The sequence below is a fragment of the Vombatus ursinus genome, unplaced genomic scaffold (assembly GCF_900497805.2).
Source record: "Vombatus ursinus unplaced genomic scaffold, bare-nosed wombat genome assembly UNPS02014781.1, whole genome shotgun sequence".
Taxonomy (NCBI): Eukaryota; Metazoa; Chordata; class Mammalia; order Diprotodontia; family Vombatidae; genus Vombatus; species Vombatus ursinus.
In genome coordinates, this window is record NW_020954559.1 from 37,976,001 (window position 1) to 37,999,918 (window position 23,918).

At 38.3% G+C, this 23,918-nt stretch overlaps 1 protein-coding gene across 8 annotated transcripts in view; it reads left to right on the forward strand.

The window, feature by feature from the left end:
• Positions 1-23,918, forward strand: part of LOC114046188 (probable phospholipid-transporting ATPase IH) — a 222,872-nt gene that overhangs the window by 181,133 nt on the left and 17,821 nt on the right. For all 8 annotated transcript variants that reach the window (XR_003569471.1, XM_027866417.1, XM_027866418.1 and 5 more), the window contains 8 exons: positions 1,319-1,493; positions 6,924-7,026; positions 7,409-7,554; positions 11,095-11,154; positions 12,175-12,302; positions 14,312-14,447; positions 21,941-22,006; positions 22,839-22,942. Coding sequence is in view for 7 of the 8 variants with exons in the window: in XM_027866417.1 (XP_027722218.1) it covers positions 1,319-1,493; positions 6,924-7,026; positions 7,409-7,554; positions 11,095-11,154; positions 12,175-12,302; positions 14,312-14,447; positions 21,941-22,006; positions 22,839-22,942 (918 nt within the window). In the remaining variant the exon portion in view is untranslated. The remainder of the gene's footprint in view (positions 1-1,318; positions 1,494-6,923; positions 7,027-7,408; positions 7,555-11,094; positions 11,155-12,174; positions 12,303-14,311; positions 14,448-21,940; positions 22,007-22,838; positions 22,943-23,918) is intronic.

The following is a 23,918-nucleotide window of genomic DNA, read 5'->3' on the forward strand; positions in this document are numbered from 1 at the left end:
AGAGCATACAAAATAAAAGGTCATACATAGTGAAAACAGTATGATTGGCTGGAGATCAGATATGTGGGACTAGCAACCACCCCTCCTTCCATCTTGTTGCTGATTGATTGAATCCACCTGCAAAGTTAGGTAATGGTATATGGGTAATAAATCAGACTTCCTTGAAGAACAGAGATAACAGACCAGACTTCCTAGAAGGATAACTGTGAGATAGAGAAAACATATTTCATTGATATAAGAGCACACCATTGATTTCACAGAAAAACTGAACTTCTAAACTTATGGACTTCTGAACTTAGCCCAGAGACAAAGAAACATGATATAAGCAGTTGTACAAAATGTTGATGGTTGGTATAGAATAAATCAATTCCAAAATTGAATCAATTAGGTTTTTTTTTTACTGCTGTCTGCCTTTATTCACATTTAGTCCTTCTATGGAATGAGCTCTTCAGGTTGCTTCTCATTTGTTGCTAAGACAGAAGTCTAGGATAAGGAAGTCAGAGCTGATTGCTGGGGGACAGATATGGAAAAATGAGTAATTCATGGTAAACACTTATGTCAAAATGATCATCCAAAGGTAGGATATATGATAGGACTGGTTTTCCCACTAGTGGTGAAAGCTGTGCTATGATCCATCCATTCTTTCCCTTGGTCAGAGTTGTGACCATTTGCAGACATTTATAAGAAGAGATATTGTAGCCTGGTTGCCATGGAGCAAGCCCATGCCTTAATCTTGTTAATGCTAGGCTTTAACCAATTTAGATAACTGAAGAAGTGCCCCAAAGACAGGATAGCCTGAGAATTAGGGCTTGGACTGGAAGATGGGGAAGGACATAAAAACTTTAATACTATAAAATTTGTAAACATTTATGTTTACTTCAGAGGTAAACTATTGAAAACTTGCATATCAAATTATTTGAAATAATTTTAAGTTAGAGATTTTCCTAAATTCAATGGGGAAAAAAAATTGAATTAGAGCACAGTTTAAAACACAATGAAGGGGCAGCTAGGTGGCGCAGTGGCTAGAGCACCGGCCAGAAGTCAAGAGGACTTGAGTTCAAATCCAGCCTCAGACCAAACACTTGCTGTGTGACCCTGGGCAAGTCACCTAACTCCAATTGCCTTAAAAAAAAAACAGTGAAAATAAATCATTGAAGGTCTTGAATCAAACACTGGAAAGGATAATCAAGAAATATCGTTCCCTTAAGCCCATTGATGTATTGTCATTGATGTGTGTAGCCCTCCTGTAGACCCCCAAAGATGCCATGTTCCTCTCAAAAGATGAAGATTTAGCATTTGTTATTTGTGCATCCTGCAGACTTTCAACTGACATGCAAGATTTTGGCTTAATTATTGATGGAGCTGCATTGTCACTAATAATGAAGCCCCGACAAAATGGGAGCTCTGGAAACTACCGAGAGCTCTTCCTGGAAATCTGCAGGAACTGTAGCGCCGTGCTCTGCTGTCGGATGGCCCCTCTGCAGAAGGCACAGGTTAGTGGATCTTTTCCAAATAACTTGACAAAGTGGTATCACTTTAGGTAAATATTGAATGTCATTACTCAGTTGTGACAGCCTCTAATAATTTTAACTGTGGTGTCTTTTGCTCCCCACCCATCTACAAAATGAAAAATGGCAGCAAAAAAAAAATGACATACTAAAACTAGAAAGCATGAAAATCTTGCTGATAAATGCAATTAGGTAATGACACATTAAAAAGGCTCCTTGCTGTGCCTCTGTTTGTGATTTGTGTCTCATTCACATACTCTTAATATATAACCAGTAAACGAACATGTTTAATTAACTGTTTTTTCCTGACTCTGTAGTGACTAAGATAATGCTGTGTACCCTGTAGGGTCTTTGTATGAGGTGAATAGAATAGTAGTACCTCACTGTGCCAATGGGTCTGTTCTGTCTGTGGAGTGCTGGATAGACTACTTTACAAATCTTAAACAAAATAAAAGCAAAGACAAAGTAATAGGCTACATAGTTTTACTTATTTTACAGTAGCAAGGAGAATAATCCTTTGCATAATCGGAAATAACATTCAAAAACATCATATACACTTTGTATCAGAAAGAACTTGTGGTACTTAATGTTTCTGTTATTGCTACAGTGTGATTGTTTCTGATGCCTGGTAATTCGTAACACTTTGAAAAAACAGAATAAACCATGTTAAATAAAGTGCAGCTTCCACATCCTGCTTCCCTTTGTCCTGGTCCATGCACAGATTCTGTCAGTTCTCAGTGAGATATAACTGTATGGCCCAAAACAGATGTTGGCCTTGCTAAAAATTTAATGGGGGCTGGAAGGTATGTTTTAAGTTAGAAGGTCTTCTTGTACAGCACCTGCTGATTTAAATGAATGTATATAGATACATAGATATGTAATATATTTTTAAATGTTACATAGGTATGTGAAAGAGGTATATAATTTCTAGTCTTTCAGAACATAAGATCATTATGAAGTTAACCTCATATAAAAGCTTAGATTCTGAACTCTCAGAGGACCGGGACTAATCATTTCTTTTATCACACCAGTGTAATGCCCATCATACATTAAGTAGTCAATAAATGCTTATTGATTGGTTGAAATCAGCTTAGCAAAGTAGTGGGAATTAGGGACTGTACCTGTGATTTCATTGCTATAAGGAGCTCCCAGGTTGGGAAACACCCTCTCCCACAGTACCTCAGCACCTAGAGCAGAGATGTCAAACACTCACAAATCTCATGACACTCTAGAGTACAGCCAGAACCAGACTAAAATGTAATTGGAAGATATTTAACAAAATAAATAAAATTTAATGAAAGAGAAAGAGAAGAAAGAAAGAAGATATACAGCCTGCAGGGATCCATTTATGTAGGGTGTACTGGCTCCTATTTCTATCTGAATTTGATACCAGCGACCTGAGACACTGAAAGGTTTTCATTGGCACTTGGTCATCTATCCAGCATCTGTGGGAGCTGGGACATGAAACCCAGGTCTCCTCGCTTTCAAGGTCGGTTTTCTCTCTCTCTATTGCACCATGATGCCTTTCAGCAAAGTATTCCCAAAAGGATAAAATTGACTTCTCCCTACTAAGTAATATGCCTAATGAAAGAAGATGTAAAATTGTCATCTTTCTGTGCACTTCGTTCTCTACGTGGGGAAATTTGATCTGTATGACTATGAAGTTATGACAGCTATTTTATTCTTGCTCTTCCAAGGTGTTTTGTACCAGGTAAGTGTCCTTTTATGAAAGTTGCTGTCATTGTTAAGGTATTTGTTAATTCTTCACAGGTTCAAAAAGAAAATATGGCAGGGAAATAGCATGTAATCATCTTTATTATATTTCCAAAAGCCCTTTTCCATCTCTGTAGTTTGTGATGCTACATGCTTCCTACTCTCTCAAGTGTGCTAATGTCTATGATACATCTGTAGTGGTTCTGCAGACCTTACTGAATGGAATCACATCTCGATAACCAGATTTCACTAAAAATTAAAATGATATGTCAATTTGAAACTAACCAGGGTGTTTAGGTTTGTTACAGTTCAGATGAGGTATGATGTAAAGATGAAACGTGAAGTGCTTTGTAAACCACAAAGCCATTTGATTTTTTTCAAGTTCTAAAGAGTGTCACTAGTCTACATTTATATAAATTTGATAAAAAAAACTCATTTCATTTTCTCACTGGCACAGCTTTCACCACTTATGGGAAAAATAGTCCTCTCATATAGCCTACCTTCTGATGATAAGTCATTTTCACATTAGTGTTTACCATGAATTACTCATTTTTTCCACATCTGTCCCTGAGTAGTCAGCTGTGACTTCCTTATCCTAAACCTCTATCTTAGCAACAAATGAGAAGCAACTTGAAGCACCCAGTCCGTAGAAAGACTACATTTAAATAAAGGCAGATACCAGTGAGAAAATAAAATACTTTTTATTGAAATTACATAAATGTAGACTACTAGCATTCTTTAGAAGTATTGAGGATTCTTTCAAAAATGACTAAGATCCTTTAAAAGTCAGTAAAGCGCAGATGGGGGAAAAAAACATAAAATACCAAGTTATCATTTAATCAATAATTTTGTGTGGCCACATTAACAAGAAGGACCAGAATTTAAGAGTGCCTCAGGACCGAGCTATGTTAATTGACATGGTGCATTTGAAGGTAGCAGAATGAAAATTTTTCCTTCAAACTAAAATTATAAAATCTACTCGTAATTATTTGTATTTATGTGTTTTTGTACAGATAGAAATTATAGGAAAATTAATAAAAACTATTTTTAAAAATCATTGTGTCTCTTGACATAATTAATACCCCTGATCCTTCTAATAATATGAAAGTCAAGTTTAGATAATCACATTAACTTCACTAAGGATTATCCATTAAAATTCTAATTTTTTATTGACATTGGCATTTCCTTGCGTACAAAAATAAACTCAAATAGAGAGATTGATATATAGGGCTCCTGTAACCTCTGACATTGACATACCCAGGACCTGGCTGTGGATTACCTTATGATACAATATTATCATCACCCAGTAGCCCATTGGCCCTATATTCCTAAGAACCCAGGCAGATTACAAACTAGCTCAGTATATAAGAAATCCTCACTGACATATACAAACCAAGGAGAATACAAAGAAATCTACCCACACTGAAAATATGGACCTTAGTGGTCCTAAAACCACTGTTTCCTATCGGCCTAAACCTAGTTCTTTCCTGCTTTCAGCAAAGCTCTCAGTAAGAATAGCTGTCTGTTGGTGGTGGGCCAAAGGAACTGTGTCATTTCCTTCTAAAATACAAGCTGTGATGAGCCTAGCTCCTTCTACCTGCAGAAACTTGCTATTTCTAGCTGACCCACCTCCTTCACCAACCTCCAGCCTCCAGATGCATGGGCTCAGGACTTTCTTAACCTCTTAATTTACAGCCCTCACCCCTCTTAGTTTTGAACTTAACCTTTCTCCCAGGAGATGATTTAGCTCAATGAGGAGTATTTTGTGGAGAAGGTTATCTGGCCAGCAAGTCCTGGAGCTTGCTCATTTTAGCCCTCCTTAAATATCTCAAAGTGAATCATGACTGGCAGAGCACAGTAATGTACATTAGCAGAGGTCTCGCTCCCTGCCTTATATCCAATATCGAAACTGTTTATCTAATGAACTACATCTTGCGTCTTCTCAGGATGCCCAAACATAATCAAATGCTCAGCCTTAAAGAACTAAAGGGAAAGATATTTCAAGAATATTTCTCAATTAAGTGTATCCCTTTTTTAAAATTGTTTAACTGTGATGATTGACACCCTTACCTGATTTGGTAGAAAAATATGGGACTACTGAGTCTGACACATCAACTGACTAGTGACCACGAAAGGCAAATTCTTCTCCTCCCTGCCTCCTAACAATGTGAAGTACTAGAATCGTGGGTTAAGGTGCCAGCAAAACTGTGGCTAGGAAAGGCGTTTCAGAGGAGTTGTCTGTGTGTGAAGTTCCCCAGGTAAGACATTGCTCATTTCCTAAGCTTTGTACCTCATATCCACTCCTGTAGTTGCACTTGTTAACCCCCAGGCTCGACCCCACTCCACACCGTGCTGACGTTTCTCTTGGATCCGAGATCCCTGACTACTGGCGTCTCACATGGTCCGACACAGCCATACCCAAGACGGTCCATGTGCTCGTAAAACTGGAAGGGACCTGAGAGGTGTTTCAGTCCAACAACTTCATTTTACAGATGGCAAAACTGAGGCCCAGAGTGCTTAAGTGATCTGCTCAAGGTCAGACAGTTAGCAAATAGTGAAGCTGGAATTTGAACCTATATCCTTTAACTTGAGAACCATCTAGTACCCCTTCTTTGGCATTGCTCTGCTGTCCAAGAGAGGCTGGTACTGACCTTGTGACACACAGGGATATACCATTGCCTAGTCCTGTGGTATTGTCTTAAGGCCAAGAGCTCCATCAGTTTGCAGGGCAGTCGAGGACACACAATTTTCTCAGGGATGTCCCTACATACCTCCCTTGGAGAGAGACACAGAGAAGAGATACAAGGTAGAATATTAGAAACACCACATCCTCATCTGGCTCTCTTCCTCTTGCTCCTTCCAGCATACACACACTCCCATGCACCTGTAGTATCTTAGGCTACTCTAGACGTAGACGCTTGCTTTTTGCTATTAGAGGCCTTAGAGTGGGAAGGAGGCTGACACACTTGTTAGGGCTAATGCCTTGCCTCCCTAAGATATATATTGATGCCGTGTCCTCTAGGACTTGATGGCATAGCTCTAATGTGAGACCTTTAAGAGTATTTCAAAAATATTCAGAATTCTTTTAATCATGATCTTGCAACTTGGGAGACTACAAAGCATGTAGCATCACACAATGCATGTAAATTGAAAGAGACTTACTCAGAGGAAATATGCTAAGGAGGTATTTCCTTGTGTCAAGTTTGCTTTCTAAACATATGATGAAGTTGAAAGATAATTTTTCATTGAGCAAAGTTTCAGAAAATTATTTATTCTGATTCTGATTTTTGCAGAACATCTTGGAACAGCAAGTTGCTAATATTGCCTGCATTTTCCCATATGGATTCAAAGCGTGAAGTATATAAATAAAAAATGTATTTCATTTATCTAATTTTTCCATCTTTAGAATTTTCTGACGAGTTTCCTCCAGCATATTTGAAAGTACTATCTTAAATTTCTTTTTCCATCTTCAATGGGTAGCTTTATTCCTCATGGGCAAAATGCATCATGTATTCAATTACCACAAGACAGGTTATTTTTATCTGTCGTCATTGAATAACCACCATTATAAGTGGGTCCAAATCTTTTTTTAAAAAAAGTACTCTGACCCATCCAGGTTGCTGTTGGGTAGTCACTGGATGCACTTAGAGGAGCATATGTGACAGAAAAGAGTGATTCTGCATTTGTTTTCTATTTTTCCAGATTGTTAAATTGATTAAACTTTCCAAGGAGCACCCTATTACTCTAGCCATCGGGGATGGCGCAAATGATGTCAGCATGATTCTAGAAGCACACGTGGGCATAGGTAAGCCTTTTGCCCCTTCACCTTTTTTGTCCACATACTTGGATAACTCTCATCCTGATGAAGGAGATGAATTAAGACAAAGGTAGTACTAAAGAATGTAAATGGTCTATTTTGAAACCAGAAGCAGACAGTTCCTCTCTGAAGAATTTATGGATGAGAAGGCATTAAGGAATTAAAAATCTGCATCAATGAAAGGAGTTCCTATATCAGGGAACTCAAAGATTCATCTCTGTATCCAAGTATTTGCAAAAGCATGTGCCATTTAATATATGAACATTTGAGAGAGATATTTAATAGTTCTCACCCAATATTAATCCTTCTTCCATATTTGTAGAGTTGAGTGTATTTGCTAAATATATCCCAACAAATTGTTATCTTTTAGGTGTCATTGGAAAAGAAGGTCGTCAAGCAGCCAGGAACAGTGACTATGCAATACCGAAATTTAAGCACTTAAAGAAGATGATCCTTGTCCACGGACATTTTTATTACATTAGGATATCCGAACTTGTGCAATACTTCTTTTATAAGGTGAGGGAAGTTTCCCTGCTGTTATCTCTGTTTCCGTTGAATGTGACATGTATGAAGTGGCACAGTTGTTGAAATGGCTTGAAGCCATAGGAACAGACTATCTAAAAATAGATGAGACAATGGGAAAGAGATAATGAAGCATCTCTTGGAATAATCTTCTTTTCACCAAGGAAGAAATCCATCAAATTCTCCCTGTGTTAATGGAAAAATAGGAAAATTCTTATCGTTCTCTAATCAACCTACCAATCTGTAAGTGGTATAATATTGGGGGGGAGGGTTGAATGTTTGAAATAATTCTTTTTTTCTTCCAGTTCTCCTACTCCTTCCCATTATGTATTTTAATACAGTGTGATAGAGTCGAAAAGAATATTAAATTTAGAGTCAGAAGACCAGCCAGGCTTTACAATCTGTCACTGTCTGTGTGACGATAGGCAAGTCCCTTAACCTCTCTGAGACTCAGTTTCCTTATCTGTGAAGGAGAGGTGATAATATTTCCACTACCTTTTTCACAAGTTATTGTGAAGATCCATCCTCTTGCCAGTCTATCATTTACATCTTTGCTAAAACAGTCTTCCTGAAGCTCCAGATAGATGATGTCATTCACCTGCTCATTGTGTGGTTTGTCCTTCATTCTCAAAGAGGGCTGTGACATAAGTGAGATGACGGCATGACTTGCGATTGAATTTGATTTGAGTGATGGAGGGCTGTGCAAAGTCACCAGCCTCACTTTCTCCTCCAGAGCCATCTGGGACTAAGCCTTAAACCCAGTTCACTCTGGATCTCACTGATTGGACAACAATAGGTCCCTGCCCTGCCCAAGCATCACTTAATGATTATTTTTTGGGCCCTCCTGGCTTACAGTGAATGTATAGTAAACTGTTTCTGTTTTGACTAGCAACCCTGAGGGTCTTCCCCTCCCAGTTTGATTTTTAATTAAATGAACCATCCTTTGGCTCACTTCTTAAAGAGGCCTATTCACTGAGTGGACGTTGCCATACTCAAAGTGAGGACTTGAAAAGACCTTAGCTTAAAAAAGCCAAGGTCTCCCCCTGCATCCTGGGCCATCTCCAGTTGTCCTGATCTATATCTGGCCCCTGGACCTAGATGGATCTGGAGGAGAAAGGGAGGCTGGTGACCAGTCAGAGCTGCACTACTGGACCTCGCTGGCCAGTTCCCGTTGGGCAACTCAGCTCATCCTCTCCTCACCTACTCATAGTCTTCCAGTGATTTCCTATTGCCTGAGGGATAAAACACAACCATTCTGGTTTAGGTGGTACCTCCCACCAGAAACTTTCTCTAGTTCTATTGTTAAGGTTCTCTTCTTCCTTAAATCCTTCTGTATTCATCAGTTTATTCTTTATATCCAGTACAACAGAAGTTCCTTTGGACTGTTGTTCATTATTGTCTTTGTGTTTCAGGGCCTTATGCAGAGTAAGTACTTAATAAATGTGTGCTGGATTTAATTGAATTGGCATTCAAGGCTCTTGCTGTCTAGCTTCAACCCAACTTTCCAGTCTTATTTCATACTGCTCCTCTTCCTATCTAAGCCACACTAGATTATTAACCATTTCCTGATCTCATTACATCCAACCTCACTCCTTGTATTTATGCATGCCTTGCTTCATATATGAAATGGACTTCCTCTACATCTCTACCTGTTGAAATATTTTTCTTACGTGCAGGCCCAACTCAGATGCTGCCTCCTTTCAGGAGGCTGTGTTTCTTGAGACCCTCTTCCATGCACTTCCTAGGCAGAAAACATTCTTCCTTCCCAAAGCTTTCATGCCTCTCCCTTGAACCTTTCCTATATACTCTTTTTCATTCCAACTTGTATTTTATATATTTGCATATATCTTACTCCTCTAGTAAACACTATCCCACCTTTGGAATTTTGTATCCTTATATCTCCAGAGCCTAGTTCAGTGCCTTGCACATAGGCATTTAATGCATGTTGGTCAAATGAATGACGTCAGTGCTGTATAACTATAAATGTCAGCCAAATTTTTTTTGTGCAGTCAGCTGGTAAACATCTTTACACATATTTTTTATCTATTTCATTAAATATTTCCCAATTACATATAGAAAAATTTAGCATTCATTTTTTAAATTTTGAGTTTCAAATTTTCTCACACCTTCTTCCTCATCCCTTGAAAAGGCAAGCAGTATGATACCATTTATCCATGTGAAGTCATGCAAAACGTATTTCCACATTAGACATGTTGCAAAAGAAAACACACCCAAAAATACCCCAAGAAAAATAAAGTTAAAAAAGTATGATTCAATCTGCACTCAGACATCATCAGTTCTCTCTCCAGAGGTGGATAGTATTTTTCATCATGGATTCTTGGGAATTGTATTGGATTATTGTATTGGTCAGAGTAGCTAAGTTTTTCACACTTGATCATCCTTACAATATTGATGTTACTGTTTACAATGTTCTCCTGGTTCTGCTGATTTTACTTTGCATCAGTTCATTTGTGTCTTTCAAAGTTTTTCTGAAATTATCCCACTCATCATTTCTTATAGCACAATAATATTCCATTACAATCATATACCACAACTTGTTCAGCCATTCCCCAGTTAATGGGCATCCCCAAACTTTACAGTTTTTTACCGTGGTAAACATTTATTAAGCACACACTCTCTGTGCCAGACACCATGCTAAGTTCTGGAAATACAACTGGAGGCAAAAAAAAAGTCCTTGCTCTCAAGGCACTGACTTGCTAATAACTAGCATGACACATAAAAGGAAGCTGGCAAGGACAGGGTGCTGACCAGAGGACTACAGTCTGGTCAAAAATGAAGGACAGCTAACCTAAGTGCTGGTTCTGTCCAGTGTCCCCTCCACCTTCCCTCCAGTCAGAGAATGGGCCTCAGGGTAGGGGATGCTTCCAAAGGGAGAGTGTGAGTTGAAGGGATCTTCCAGAATGAAGAACTTCCTAAAAGCATGATGGAGAAGTGCAGAGGAGTACAGCATGATGGGAAATGTCATCATCCTTCTTCCTACATCAACATCCCATTTCTCTTTAATAATAATCGTATTATAAATGCTTTGAAGTTTGAAAAGCATTTTAAATGTATTCTCTCATTTTTTCCTCAAAACAACCCTGAGATATAGATGCTATTATCTCTATTTTACAGATGAGCAACTGAGGCAAAAATAGATTAACTGTCTTGCCCAGGGTCACAAAGCTAGGAAGTGTCTGAACTCAGGTCTTCCTGACTTCAGGTCTAGCACAATATCCACTTTGGCACCTAGCTACCTAGGTAGCAAATCTGGTAAATTCCTCTTTAACATTTTTGTTTCCAGAAAGCCAGGGCATTATTATGTATTTATCAGATGCCAAAGAAATAAAATAAAAAATTAATTTTTAAAACCTGTTACTTGGTACCCTGTGGGCCCAAGTCTATTTCAGAGCCTCCCTTCACCCTCCTTCAAATAATGAGGTATTACCCAAGCCACTAAAACAACCTTTACAAGGAGGAGAACCATATGAAATGTGTGCTTTGACTGATAAACATTTTTCATTTCTCTTTCAGAATGTCTGCTTCATTTTCCCTCAGTTTTTATACCAGTTCTTCTGTGGATTTTCACAACAGGTGAGTCCCAAAATCTAGATAAGGACTTTGCCTAGCCTGATTCTTTTTTCCCAACATATTGAGAGAATGAGGGTAGGTTGTCATTCGCATGCAACAGGTGACCTTTACAGAAAAGTGAGGAAGGAGATGGAGAAGGATTGATGGAAAAGAGAGGGTTTCCTCCAATGTGATCACCCTCTGAATTGTGTGTGTCTTTCCTTATCCCTATGGCAGACCTGGGGTAGAGGAACATTTGGCAGAACCAAGATAGCATTTCACTTTGGTGGGTCTCTCATTGAATTTTAGCTCTCTAAACCATCTCAAAGTATTCTAAATATTCTAACACTAATATCGTGCTTGCTTTCTGTGCAGTCACAGCAGTGACAAAGGGATTAATTCTCTGCTGGGCCTGGGTAAACAGGAAACGGGGTAGCCTCCCCACTTTAGTTTGATGGAGTAGCTTAGGAGTAGAGTGCCTTCTGATTCCAAGAGTCAAAATCCACTCCAGTGTCCCTTCAGTCCAAATCCCTTTGCTCTGCCCTTTTTGGTGAGTTTTGTTAGCATATCCAATAGCGAGACAGGTCATCCTGGGTTGATAGGGTGAGGACATCCCCGTAAGCGTTATTGGGAACCCTTCCCTTTTTATAGAAACTCTTCACCAATCCACATTGTTGGGAGCAATTTTAATGGTGAATATTTTGGTGGTTATTGGTATTTGGTCTCTGTATGTGCTAAGGTGAAATGGTTGTCCTGAGATTATAGGGTGAGGACAGCCTTCCTTTTCATAGGGACTCTTCAGCTATTGGCATTATCAGGTATAATTTTAATCCTAACTACATAAAAGTTTAGAGGAAGGCCTTGATTAGTCTTCCTTATGCAGGATATCCCTCCAGTCTTAGTGCGGTTGTAAGCCGTAGCATGTGTGGTTCTTTGTAGAATTAAACCATTCCCAGTTACAGTAGATGTATGTTTTGATTATTTTTTTTAATGCAAAGGTGTATGTGTTGCTTTAAAAAGAAAAACGATTCTTTTTTTCTTCAGCCTTTATATGATACTGCGTATCTAACGCTGTACAATATCAGCTTCACTTCCCTTCCCATCCTCATGTACAGTCTGATGGAGCAGCATGTCAGCAGCGATATGCTCAAGAGAGACCCTTCACTGTACAGGTAACACCGCTGAGATAACGGCTTAGTAAAATGACTTGTTGAGAGCATCTGCTGCTAGCAAAGATTCCTAAGTGGGAAATCACCCAAGTTAAATAACGTACCTTTATTATGTGCACGTGGTTTGTGCTCCATTCATCATGCATATTATTAAGTCATTTTGTGTCCTATGTTTTCTGGTGAAGTTATAACTCTGAAACAAGAAGAGCAACAGTAGTTGATGTTAATATAGCCGTTTAAAGTCGGCAGAGTAATGTGCTACTTCAAAGCATTTTATCTTATAGATTTCCTGCCTACATTTCCCTTAAAAAGAAAACAAAAGGTGTATTATTTCAGAGGGGAAAGAGAATTGTTTGTCTTTTAGTGAACCTTACCTCACTTGACCCCTTTATGCTAAAGGGAGTCCTTCTTTCTTCTTCTTCTTTTTTTTTTTTTTTTTTTTTAACAGAACTAGGCCTTTGATTTCATTGGTATGGGGCACTCTCAAAGACAACTCCCTTGGCCAGTGCTGATCAGAGCCTGCTCTGTGACTTAGAATCCAGGAGAATTACCTGGTGGGCCAAGGCACTAAGAGAAGTGACTTGCCCAGAAACACATAGCCAGTGGATACATCAGGTGGAACGTGAACCCAGTTTGACTCAGTGGCCAAACTCTTTATCCACCTTGTCATGCTGCTTCTCTTAATTCCAGGTCAAGGGAAAATTGGCCTATCTTATGTTTCCATTGGGACTTTTGACAAATGTGATTCCTTGCTTTAATTCTGTGATGGATTATAGGAATCTACTGACTGCTGTGTTTCTTCTTCCAATAATAACTTGTATATAATCAAAGAGTATCCTGGGATAATGAACCACAGAAATGAAGACTCAGATTAGGGAGAAAAAAGGCCAGAAATCTCCAATGAGTTTTATTGTTGGGTTAGTGCACATTGACTGGCTTAATGCATAAAGATGGGAAGAAATAAAATTATGTTTGTGAGTAGATTTGCATTTATGTGTGGGTGTGTGTATAGATAATCACATATATCTGATTATAACATTTATGTACATGCACGTGTGTGTGTGTATACACACACATTGTGCACATATATAGGCATATAGAGAAGAAATATTTAAATATTCTCTTTTCGTGACTTTTTGAGAATAGTATTTGTTGGAAAGCGAAAGAGCTTGATCAGCCACTCAGGCAGCAAATTAACAGTATCAATGTACAACATAAGGCAACATTGTGTAGTGGAGCCATGGCTTAGGAGTCAGAAGATGTGAGTTCAAACCTCAGTCAGGCCACCTCATACTAAGTAGCCATTTGGCCTTAGACAAGTCACACAAGCTTCAGTGTTCTCATCTGTAAAATGGGAAAAAATAATATTGGTACTAATTACCTCCTCCTTGTTGTGGGCAAAATGATTTGTAAACCTTGAAGTGCTATATAAATGTGAGTTGTTTTGTGATTGTTATGGAGTTACTAGGAAGATAATACATTGAGGAGGTAGAATCTGAATGGGCTCTGCTGGTTGGAGCTCATTGGGAGAGGGGATTCCAGACAGGGAGACTTTTCTTTAGCATATTCATTAGAATCCTAGGATAAGGCGTTTAGCTGTTACAGACATTTGGATACACTGAATATCCAGGTGTGACTCCTCAAAGAGAGCTAGAAAGTTAATAAATTACTGCATGGCCTAGTGAATGAAAGACCTTCCTGAAGATGGAAAGGCCTGATTGAGTCCTGCCTCTGACACATAATTACCTCTGTGACCATATACAAGTCACTGAAATTCTCCGTATTCCAGACACTCTCTTTAAGCTTTTGTGCTACAGACAAATTGCTGATCCACATCAGTAGAAAGAATTTCTACTGAGTAGTTCCTCACCCTGATAAAATCAATGATCTAGTGAGGGAAGAGCTAATCATATTCCTCAACACCAGTATTTTAAGATGGAGAGTGGGGAATGGGAAGGATGTCTGCCAACCTTGGGTTAAAAAACAATCTTCTTAAATTTTGTTTTGTGTAGGGATATTGCCAAGAATGCTCTACTTCGCTGGCGAGTATTCATTTATTGGACATTCTTGGGTGTATTTGATGCTCTGGTATTTTTCTTTGGTGCTTATTTGATGCTTGAAAATACGGCAATGACCATCAATGGACATGTGAGTATTTTACTTGATTGATGTTGGTTTTAGAGGAAAAGAACTTTGCAATCCTGAATGATCATTTTTATCAGTATAGTATTTCGGGGTTGCTTGGGAAGACTTCCATTGGGTTTTTGCATAATAGAATGATGCTGGAAATGGTTTTGTGTCTTTAGTGGAGATGCTGCAATAAAAAGCGAAATATCTTATGTTAAGTTGATAAATGAATGGAGTCCTGTGTATAGCAGTGTTTTGATTGTGGAGAAGTAGTTTATCCGATTTGTTCTTTCTGTAACTAACATTTCATCATTAGCTGTTTACCCTCTGTCTCAGGTAAGTTGTTAGTGTGCTTTGTTGTTAGTTGAGTGTTATTTCGTATTTAGTATATTTCATTTTTCCATGTGACATTATTTTAATAATATTTTCTATACAGTTAATGGATTTGTTTTTTATATACATTCTTCATTCTAGTTGTTGACACATTTTCTGGGGGGTTGTTTTATTTTTATCTTGCTTTTTTTCCCCTTTTTGCTACTTGCTTCTCTTCCTACCCTCAGATAATGACTACCAGCACACACATGGTAAGAGGATTGTGGTTTTGTCCCTTTCTCTGTGTTCTTGGACCACATCACAAATAAAATATTTCTCGTAAATATTTTCAAATGTGACTTTTTCAGTGTGCTTTACTAGTTGAAATATTCCTAGCTGCTGCTTTCTTTCCAGTTGCTTTTAGGAATAAAGTTGTCTTAATAGAAGATCAAGAGTATCTATGTGTACATTTGACCATCTTTTAATGGTTAATGCTTTTTCTTGTTTCCCTGAGCTCAGCTGAGCCAAGTGTTTGAGGGTTTTTTTGTTTGTCTGTTTGTCTGTTTGCTTTAGATGTCTAAATTTCTCTTGGCTTTAATAAAAAGATAAATACATGTAGATATGACTAATAATATTCGATAGAACCTCACTGGGAAACTCATTTGTGAATGTTATGTGCTCAGACTGCCTAAGAGAGTGTTGAGGCAGCAAGTGAGAGTCTTCAAAGTGGCTCTTCTTGGCTTCCCTAAATATTAAGTAATCCCTCCAAATAGACAAGTCAGTAACGGATAAAGAAAAATTACTTTCTTCCATCCCCTTCCTACAGTCTACTTCATCCCCACCCCTAAGAGTGAACCCAAGTCATGAGATCATGAATTAGAGCTGGAAGGTCTCCTCCCAGGGAGGGGAACCTATGGCCTTGAGGTCACATGTGACCCTCTAGGTCCTCAGGTGCGGCCATTTGACTGAATCCAAACTTCATAGAACAAATCCCATTGATAAAAGAAATTGTTCTGTAAAACTTTGACTCAGTTGAAGGGCCGCCTCCAAGGTCCACTCTCCTCATTTCATAGATGAGGTTCTCCCAACTCCATTTACACTGTCCTTTCTCCTCCGCTACCAGTTCTTTGGTAAGTTTTGTACCCCTGTGGTTCTTCCTCTTCCACTCATATAGCTATTTACCTTATTAGAGTCTATTAGATTGAGATCCAGATGTCTTAATGCCTGTGACTTGTCTCCTAGATCTCGTTTAATCCTGTTTTCATCCATGTGACTAGAAGCTCTGTTGTCTTTCCATGGGACTCAAATCAGTTGCACTGAAATGATCTGTTGAATTATCCAGATCTTTTTCTGCTTGCTCTTCTGATCTCTCTATTTCTGTAATTTCTCATTTGTCTTGGTCCGTGTCTATGGTTTAACAGTTGCTACAATCCCCAAATGCCACCTGGCCTTATTAGATTCAGACCAACCATGTAGTTTTCGATGGAGCTGTCTTTAGTGCTTTTATGTAGCTGCTTCAGAGCTTGCTTATGGGTCAAGCTGTAAGTAAGTGACTTGCATGCAACTCAAAGAGCTGAGATACCACAACCTAAAAACTGAAATTTCCAAAGGATTTCCAACTGATGTTGAAGGGTAAAGTTCCTATGGATGGGAAGTGATTATTTTGTAAAATGCAAATGGATTTACCCTCTATTTTAGAAAAACATTTTTTAAAAAAGTAGATATGAATTTCCCATTTATGAGGCTGATGGTCAGGCGAAACCATATGGCCAATAATACGTTGCTGGATGTGAAGTACCTATTCTTAGTTGTGTGTTGAAGGTGTAAAACCCTATATGCTATGATAGGATCCAGCAAAGCTAAAGATTTCAAAATGGAAGACAGATAGAGTAGATAGGTTTTTTTTCTGGATGACCAACTTCTATTTAGTTTGGTCACTTGAGACCTGGAGCTGTTGCTAAATGTTAGCTGAATAGTGATAGAAGTTTAAGCAGGTAATTTCACTAAAGCTCTCAGGCACAGCCCAAAGCATATGTGATGATGCTTTGTTAGAAGGCTGATCCAGAAGACTAATGAACCCTCTAGCAATGTTCCCATTAGAATCAGAAGGTCCCCTGCCACCACGGTCTTTGAAGTTCCTATTCTGTCTTTTGTCATTGGTGGGGAATAGTTTTTGAAAGGCGTTTGTCCCTGAGAATGTTGATCTAGCATCTTTAAAGAATGGTGCATTAAAAAAACAAAATCATGATTGGAGCTTTTTTGGGGGGGGAGGGGGTTGTCCTTGGCCCTAAACATTTCTCATAGTAGTTCCATTTATTGATATTGCAAGATATTGCACAGCTCACTTGCAGGAGCTGTAATCCGTTTTTATCATTATTAGTTCAGCAGTACAGTATTCCTCACAGAATACTTACAAATTTGGAATGTGTTAATCGTAGACATCTGTAAACATCAAGAACAAAATGGAATTGTGTGGGCGCAGAAAAAATTCTGCAAGACAAACTTAATCACTTTCTTAGTAAAAGCACTGAAAGAGTAAGTGAAAGGAATATAAGAAATGCTCCTAAAGGAACCATTTCTGAGAAAACTGATAAATCATTGCCTCATGGAATTTCACTTATAAATGAAATTTAAATTAGTTTGGGCTTGAAAACCTGGACAAGAATTGAAACTTGCTAAAAGGTTCCCCCAATAAAATTGGCTAATACAGAATACAGTAAGTTGGAGAAATCTCCGGCGTACCAATGATGATTGGTACTAGACCTCAGTTTATTTTAACATCTCCATTAATAGTTTAGGTGAGATGGTAAAGTTAATTAAATATATAGATGGTGCCAATGAGATGTATTAAAACAAGTTGAAAATTGTGTCCAGTAAGTATTCTTTGGGACCTAAGATTATAAGAAACATGAGATTCATTACAAAAAGTTGATTCCACTTGGACATTTTTTTTTCCTTTTCTGTGGAAAAACACTTTGAAAGAAAAAAGTATCAGAGGAAGACATGAGCCCTCATCATTTATGCTCCTTCTCTCCCCATCTCCATACTAAAGGAAATAGTACAAAAACCTAAACTAACACAGCCTGATAAGTAGATGGAATCGAGGTCCCTTTGTAATAGCAGCAACTTGATATCCCTGAGGTCTTTGGCTTATAGTTTGAGAATATTGCCAGTGAATACCATTCATGGTCTTAGCACTGAGCTGAGGTGTTAGGTGATGATGGCCAAAGGTGTGGTCCTTCCCTGGATAGGAAAAGGCAGATTTTCTTTTAAATGGATAGGGCCAATCCACTCTGCCACCTCCCTTTTTTCTTGATTCTTCATCTGATCATTTTATTTTTACTGTGAGGGAGGATGCCTGTTGTCCCATGGTTAACTGTCTCTTGTTAAACCAGACAAAACCCTGTTGTCAAGAGAGTGAAAATGCAGATCTCTGTGCCACCTCTGAAAAGCTCCTAATCCCTAGTCTTAATAGCAGCCAAAGGGAAGGTCCAAATGTATCTCCCCAGGCCTTAATTAGAACTATATCTCTTTTCTTCTACTGCTTCTTACTCCTGTTAGAAGACAGAGCTAATAAATAGAAAAGTGTATAAGTCAGGAGTAGCTCCCTCCTATCCCCAAATAAAGAAATTAAAATAAACTAAAATCCATGTTTTATTCTCATTTAACCCTTTTAGTTTTCTAGCTTGTTGACTTTAATAAAACATATTTTGTTATAATAAATACCAATGTTATTGTCTTATAGTTAAATGGTTACTATGGGAAACAGCCTTTAATATAGGAATAATTCACAGATGTGGACAAATTTTAGCATTGTGTACCTCTTTAATCTGAGGAGAATGAAGGATTAAAAACCTAGGCTGGAAGATAGATTCATTGAGCCTACTTTTAACAAAGAAGAAAATCATTTTGAGTAGGTACTACTCTTTTTTCATGTCTTCAACAGATATGCATTAAGTTCCTACTAGTAATCATAGACTAATAGAATGTCAGAGCCAGAAGAGACCTTAGAGATGGTCCAGTTCAACCTCTTCATAAATGAGAAAACTGAGGCCCGGGGATGTTAACCCAAAGCTAATTCATATCCTTATTGCCACATATCTGGACTGTTGGAATAACTTCTAAATTACACTTCTGCCTCTCCTCATTTCTACCTCCAGTACATCATGCATGACACTGCACAAAACACCACCTTGATAATACAATCCCCTTGTTAAAAAAACTTCCAAGCCGATATCAAGTCCATTTCGTTAACTTGATATTCAAGGTCTTACAGAGTATGATCAAAAACGACCCTTCCAACCTCATCCCCTGCTATTTTTCTCTTAATGAACTTTTCATTTTAGCCAAACAAGTCTATTCATTGGCCCCTCTAAAGTGTTTCACTTTCTGCAGCCTTTTATGCTGTTCCCCTGCCCTGTGATGTCCTCTTCTTTGTTTCCAGATCTTATACAGACTTAAAGTCCCAGCTCAGCTCCCTTCTTTTCCATGAAGCTTGCACCGGCTGCCATTGCAGCGCATAGTTATCTTTCTTTTTGATTGTATAGCTCTCGTATTTTTAACACTTGTGTCATTGTTCTTTGGCTTCCCAACCAGACTGTAAGCTCCATGAGGGTAGGAGCCAAATCTTATCTAATTTATATCCTCCTCAGTTCTTGGCACAGTACACAGCACACAGCAGGCACCCACTAAGCGACTGGCTGATCCCTACAGGTAGTGATTCCCTAGTGATCTAAGGAAGTTAATACATGTCCACATAGGTCATTTTATTTTATTGAAAAGACTTGGAAAAATTAGTTTAAGCACATAGTGAAAGCAGGTTCAGAAACTCAACTAAGGCTCTGCATGATCTCCCTGGGCCTCCATCTGTGAAACTGGATCATAGGTTTTCATGAGAGATCATGATGCCCAATTTCCTCATTTTAGATATGGGGAAGCTAAAGCCCAAAGGGGCAAAGTGGCCCCGGGTGTGATGCCATAGGAATGATCCTTCATCGAGGAATGCTACCTTAATCAGTCCTCCCTTCTTCAAAGAGATGTTTTGGGAGTGCGTTAGACTAAGGAACTAAATCACGTAATAGTAGAAAGCATTATTATATTAGCTATATTATGCATACTATGTTTCTAGCTTTTTTTTCTTTTTTACAATATAGAGAACGCATTTTTAACCTACTATATTTGTTCCCAAGATATGTACTTAGTTTTATGTACTGTTGTTTACTTCAAAGGTTCATAAAATTTTTGAAGTACTTTTTTTGTGCCAGTACATGGGTTTAAATTAATATATTGGTCCGTTGTTCTAGTCAAAAAAGGAAGAGTCCCAGTTCTGGGGACAATCATAATTTCGAGGTAGAATGTAAGAGAATATGATGATAGCAGAAATACTTTTCCAAGAAGGTTACAGCCAACATAGTTCCTTGAGAAGTGAGTACTGGAAACGTGCCTTAAGAAACAGTTCTTCCCAGAATTAGAAATTAGAGAAGAACATGGTTCTGACTCTGTGACTGATTCATTCTTTTTTATCTTCGTTATCTCTCCATTGAAGTTAGTCCTTTTTGATAGAGACCGTACTTGGCTAGGTATTCTTAAGCAAAAGCTGATTCCTCATCGATAGGTGGTTGACTTTGTATAATTCACAAGTGTATGGTTTTCATGGGTTATAATTCACCCTCACTTTGACCAGTCTCAGCTTTTCATGTCATAATTCAGAAGCCTCTGAAATAGGAGAGACTCAGAGCCACTGTACTCCCTGCCTGTCTTTTGCTCTGTCCTTGTGGCCAGACTTCTTTTGCCTCCCAGAAGTCTGTCTCCTCAGTTTCAATGTGGAGAGGCCTAAGTTCTAGGAGTCTGCATTCAAACTGAGTGCTTCAGGGGCCTCTTCCCACCACGCGCAGCCCCTTCCTAACTGGCCTGCTTTCCTTTCTCATCCTTTTGACTCATCATATTTCAGAACTGTTATCACCTCCTCCTGTTAACGTTACTTATCTTGGAAATGCCTGTTGTTCTTACTGAAAGTGATCGAGGATCCAAGTCCCTAAAAACAATTGGCAGTCAGATTAATACACATAGGTCAGAGGCTTTTGAAGAGTAAGACATGAGCCCTTCAACATGACCGCAAAGCAAGGTTTATTTAGGTAACCAGACGTGCCTGTTGCTACCAAATACCAAAAAAATTCCTAGTTTGGAATCTACTAAAGCATATAATTTTATTATTTAAAATTATTTTAATTTAAATTTAATTTAAATTTAAAAATTTATTATTATTTAAAAATCTTTTGCTGATCTATATGTATTATTTTCAGTATTACTGACATTTTAACATTTATTATAGTGTACAGTGTAGAGGGGCAGCTAGGTGGTGCAGTAGATACAGTGCTGACCTTGGAGTCCCGAGGAGCTGAGTTCAAATGTGACCTCAGACACTTACTTGACTGGGTGACCCTGGGCAAGTCACTTAATCCTGTTTTTTTTTTCAGTTCCTCATCTGTAAAATGAGCTGGAGAAGGAAATGGCAAACCACTCCAGTATATTTGCCAAGACAACCCCAAATGGGGTCACAGAGTCAGACACAACTGAAAACAGTTGAACAACACACAGTGTACTGTGTGATGCTCTTAAATATCTACTTTGACACATCTATAATATTTATATCATTATATATTTTATTATTTATATTATGTTTGTTAATTTATGTATTTAATGTAATTACATATTTTATAAAAATTTAATATTTAAATAAATTTTTTTTAAGGAAAAAAGAGTTCAAGATAGGTAAAATGAGTGGGTTGGGAGACAGTAGTCAAGTAATTTAAATAGGGGTTAGGGCAGTGTTAGAGAGAAAAAGTCCTTTGCATCAGGACATAATCATTGCCACTTCCTGTGATTAATTACAAAAAGAATCAGCATGGAATTGTGGATAGAAGATCAACAGTTTTCCAGGACTTTAAGATATGGATGAGTTATCCATCTGCATTGGTGGTAGGAGGGTCGACATCAGGAGTTCCTTGTCCCAGTGAAATCCCAGGTCTTCTCAGGTATTATCAGAAATTATTCCTGGGGTTGCTGTTGACTTGAGCATAGATGTGTTTATACCCAAGGATGACAGTGAAGCTTGTTCTATTCAAAGGGTTGCTTTTTGGTGTGAAGAGTGATGCTGCTATGTGGTCAACAGATGACTTGAGATATGTTTTCCTGCCAAACAGGTATTTGGAAACTGGACCTTTGGAACAATGGTGTTCACTGTGTTGGTATTTACAGTTACACTAAAGGTAAGGTCATCGATATTAATATTTTATCTGCTGGTCTGATAATCAGTAATATACATAGGTATATACACTTAGCTTCAGGTTTCCTCATCCATAACCTCCTTCCAGAATGAACTAATCCTATAACCAGTGATCAGCTATGGTCATAGCCTACCAAAAAGTATATGCTGCCTCCTTTGGGCCCAACTAGTTTAGGAGGTATAATTTAACCATCTTTAATTAAATCCAATGTATAAAAATTTGAATTTATACAAAAGATACATTAGGAAGTGAAGACACACTCACTTCACAGAAGGATTCATATTAGGATTCTTTTAGAAAGCAAGTACTCTGATATTTTAAAACATTTTATTTACATGAATTAAGATTTTTACAAAACTTTTCAGGAAATCTTAGATAGCACAAAGTTTGCCAGTGCTCTGGAAAACTAACTGATCATATGATCACTGTGGGGTCACTGAAACCGAAAGAAAAGCCTCATCGACAAAGCTCAACACTGGTGCTTGGAGGGACCTGGCTCCAGTACTTGGAGCACTGTGTTAACATGAGCCCTTTGCAATTTCCCTAAGACCTTCTAGGTTGAGAAATACTTACATAACTAGAGATCCTCCAAACCCAATGTAAGAAATGCCAGAAGGAGTTCCCTTTCACCCCAGGTGCACTCCTTGTCTCTGTGAGACAGGTTTCTTTTGTTGCCCAAAACTGGCATAGCTAAAAAGCTAAATGCATCGAGCTTTCTTCAGTAATTTTAAGGTTTCCTTCACTGTCTTGTTCTAGCTTGCCACTGGTTAATGGCACCAACACCAATCACTCTTTTTTTTTTTGTCCCTTTTAGCTTGCCCTCGATACACACTACTGGACTTGGATAAATCATTTTGTTATTTGGGGATCTCTGATTTTCTACATTGTCTTTTCTCTACTCTGGGGAGGAATTATCTGGTAAGGATATAGTCAAATCATTTTTGAGGTCCTTAAAAGCACTTGGCTTTAAAAAAAAAAATTTTATATTTAAGTATCAAATAGCCTCCTTTCACTGTCAAGATATAGACCTGGGCCAAAAATCATCTCTTGCATTTGAGGTACAATGATAGGCCCAGTAGTATGTTCCTACCACCTATTCTTCTCCTTCTGCCAGCTCCCTTTACCCCTTTTTTCTATAAATCTCTTCTTAGGGAGATCTTTCATAGCTTGGGAACATGGAACCTTAGATCTATCTTAAGAATCCCTAGACAGTACCCAGCAAAACTGAGTATAATCCTTCAGGGTAAAAAATGGTCATTCAATGAAATAGGGGATTTTCAAGCATTCCTGAGGAAAAGACCAGAGCTGAATATAAAATTTGACTTTCAAATACAAGACTCAAGTGAAACATGGAAGAGGTAAACAGGAAAGAGAAATCATAAGAGACTTATTAAGGTTGAACTGTTTACATTCCTGCAGGGGAAGATGATATTTGTAACTCATGAGTCCTTTGTCAGTATTAGGGTAGTGGGAGGGGAAAAAATTATATGTATGTATAGATAGATAGATAGAGGGCACAGGGTGAGTTGAAGATGAAGGGATGATATCTGGAAAATAAAATTAAGGGGTGAGAGAGGATTATACTGGAAGAAGGAGAAAGGGAGAAGTAGAATGGGGTAAATTATCTTACATGAAACAGACAAGAAAAGGCTTTTACAGTGGAAGGAAAATGGGGGAAGGTGAGAGGGAATGAGTGAATCTTATTCTCATAGGATTTGGCTTAAGGAGGGAATAACATACACAATGGGTTATGGAAATCTATCTTACCTTACCGGAAACTAAGAGGGGAAGGGGACAAGAGAGCAGGGGGTTGATAGAGGGGAGGGCAGATTGGGGGAGGGGTAATCAAAAGCAAACACTTCTGAGGAGGGACAGGGCCAAAAGAGAGAATAGA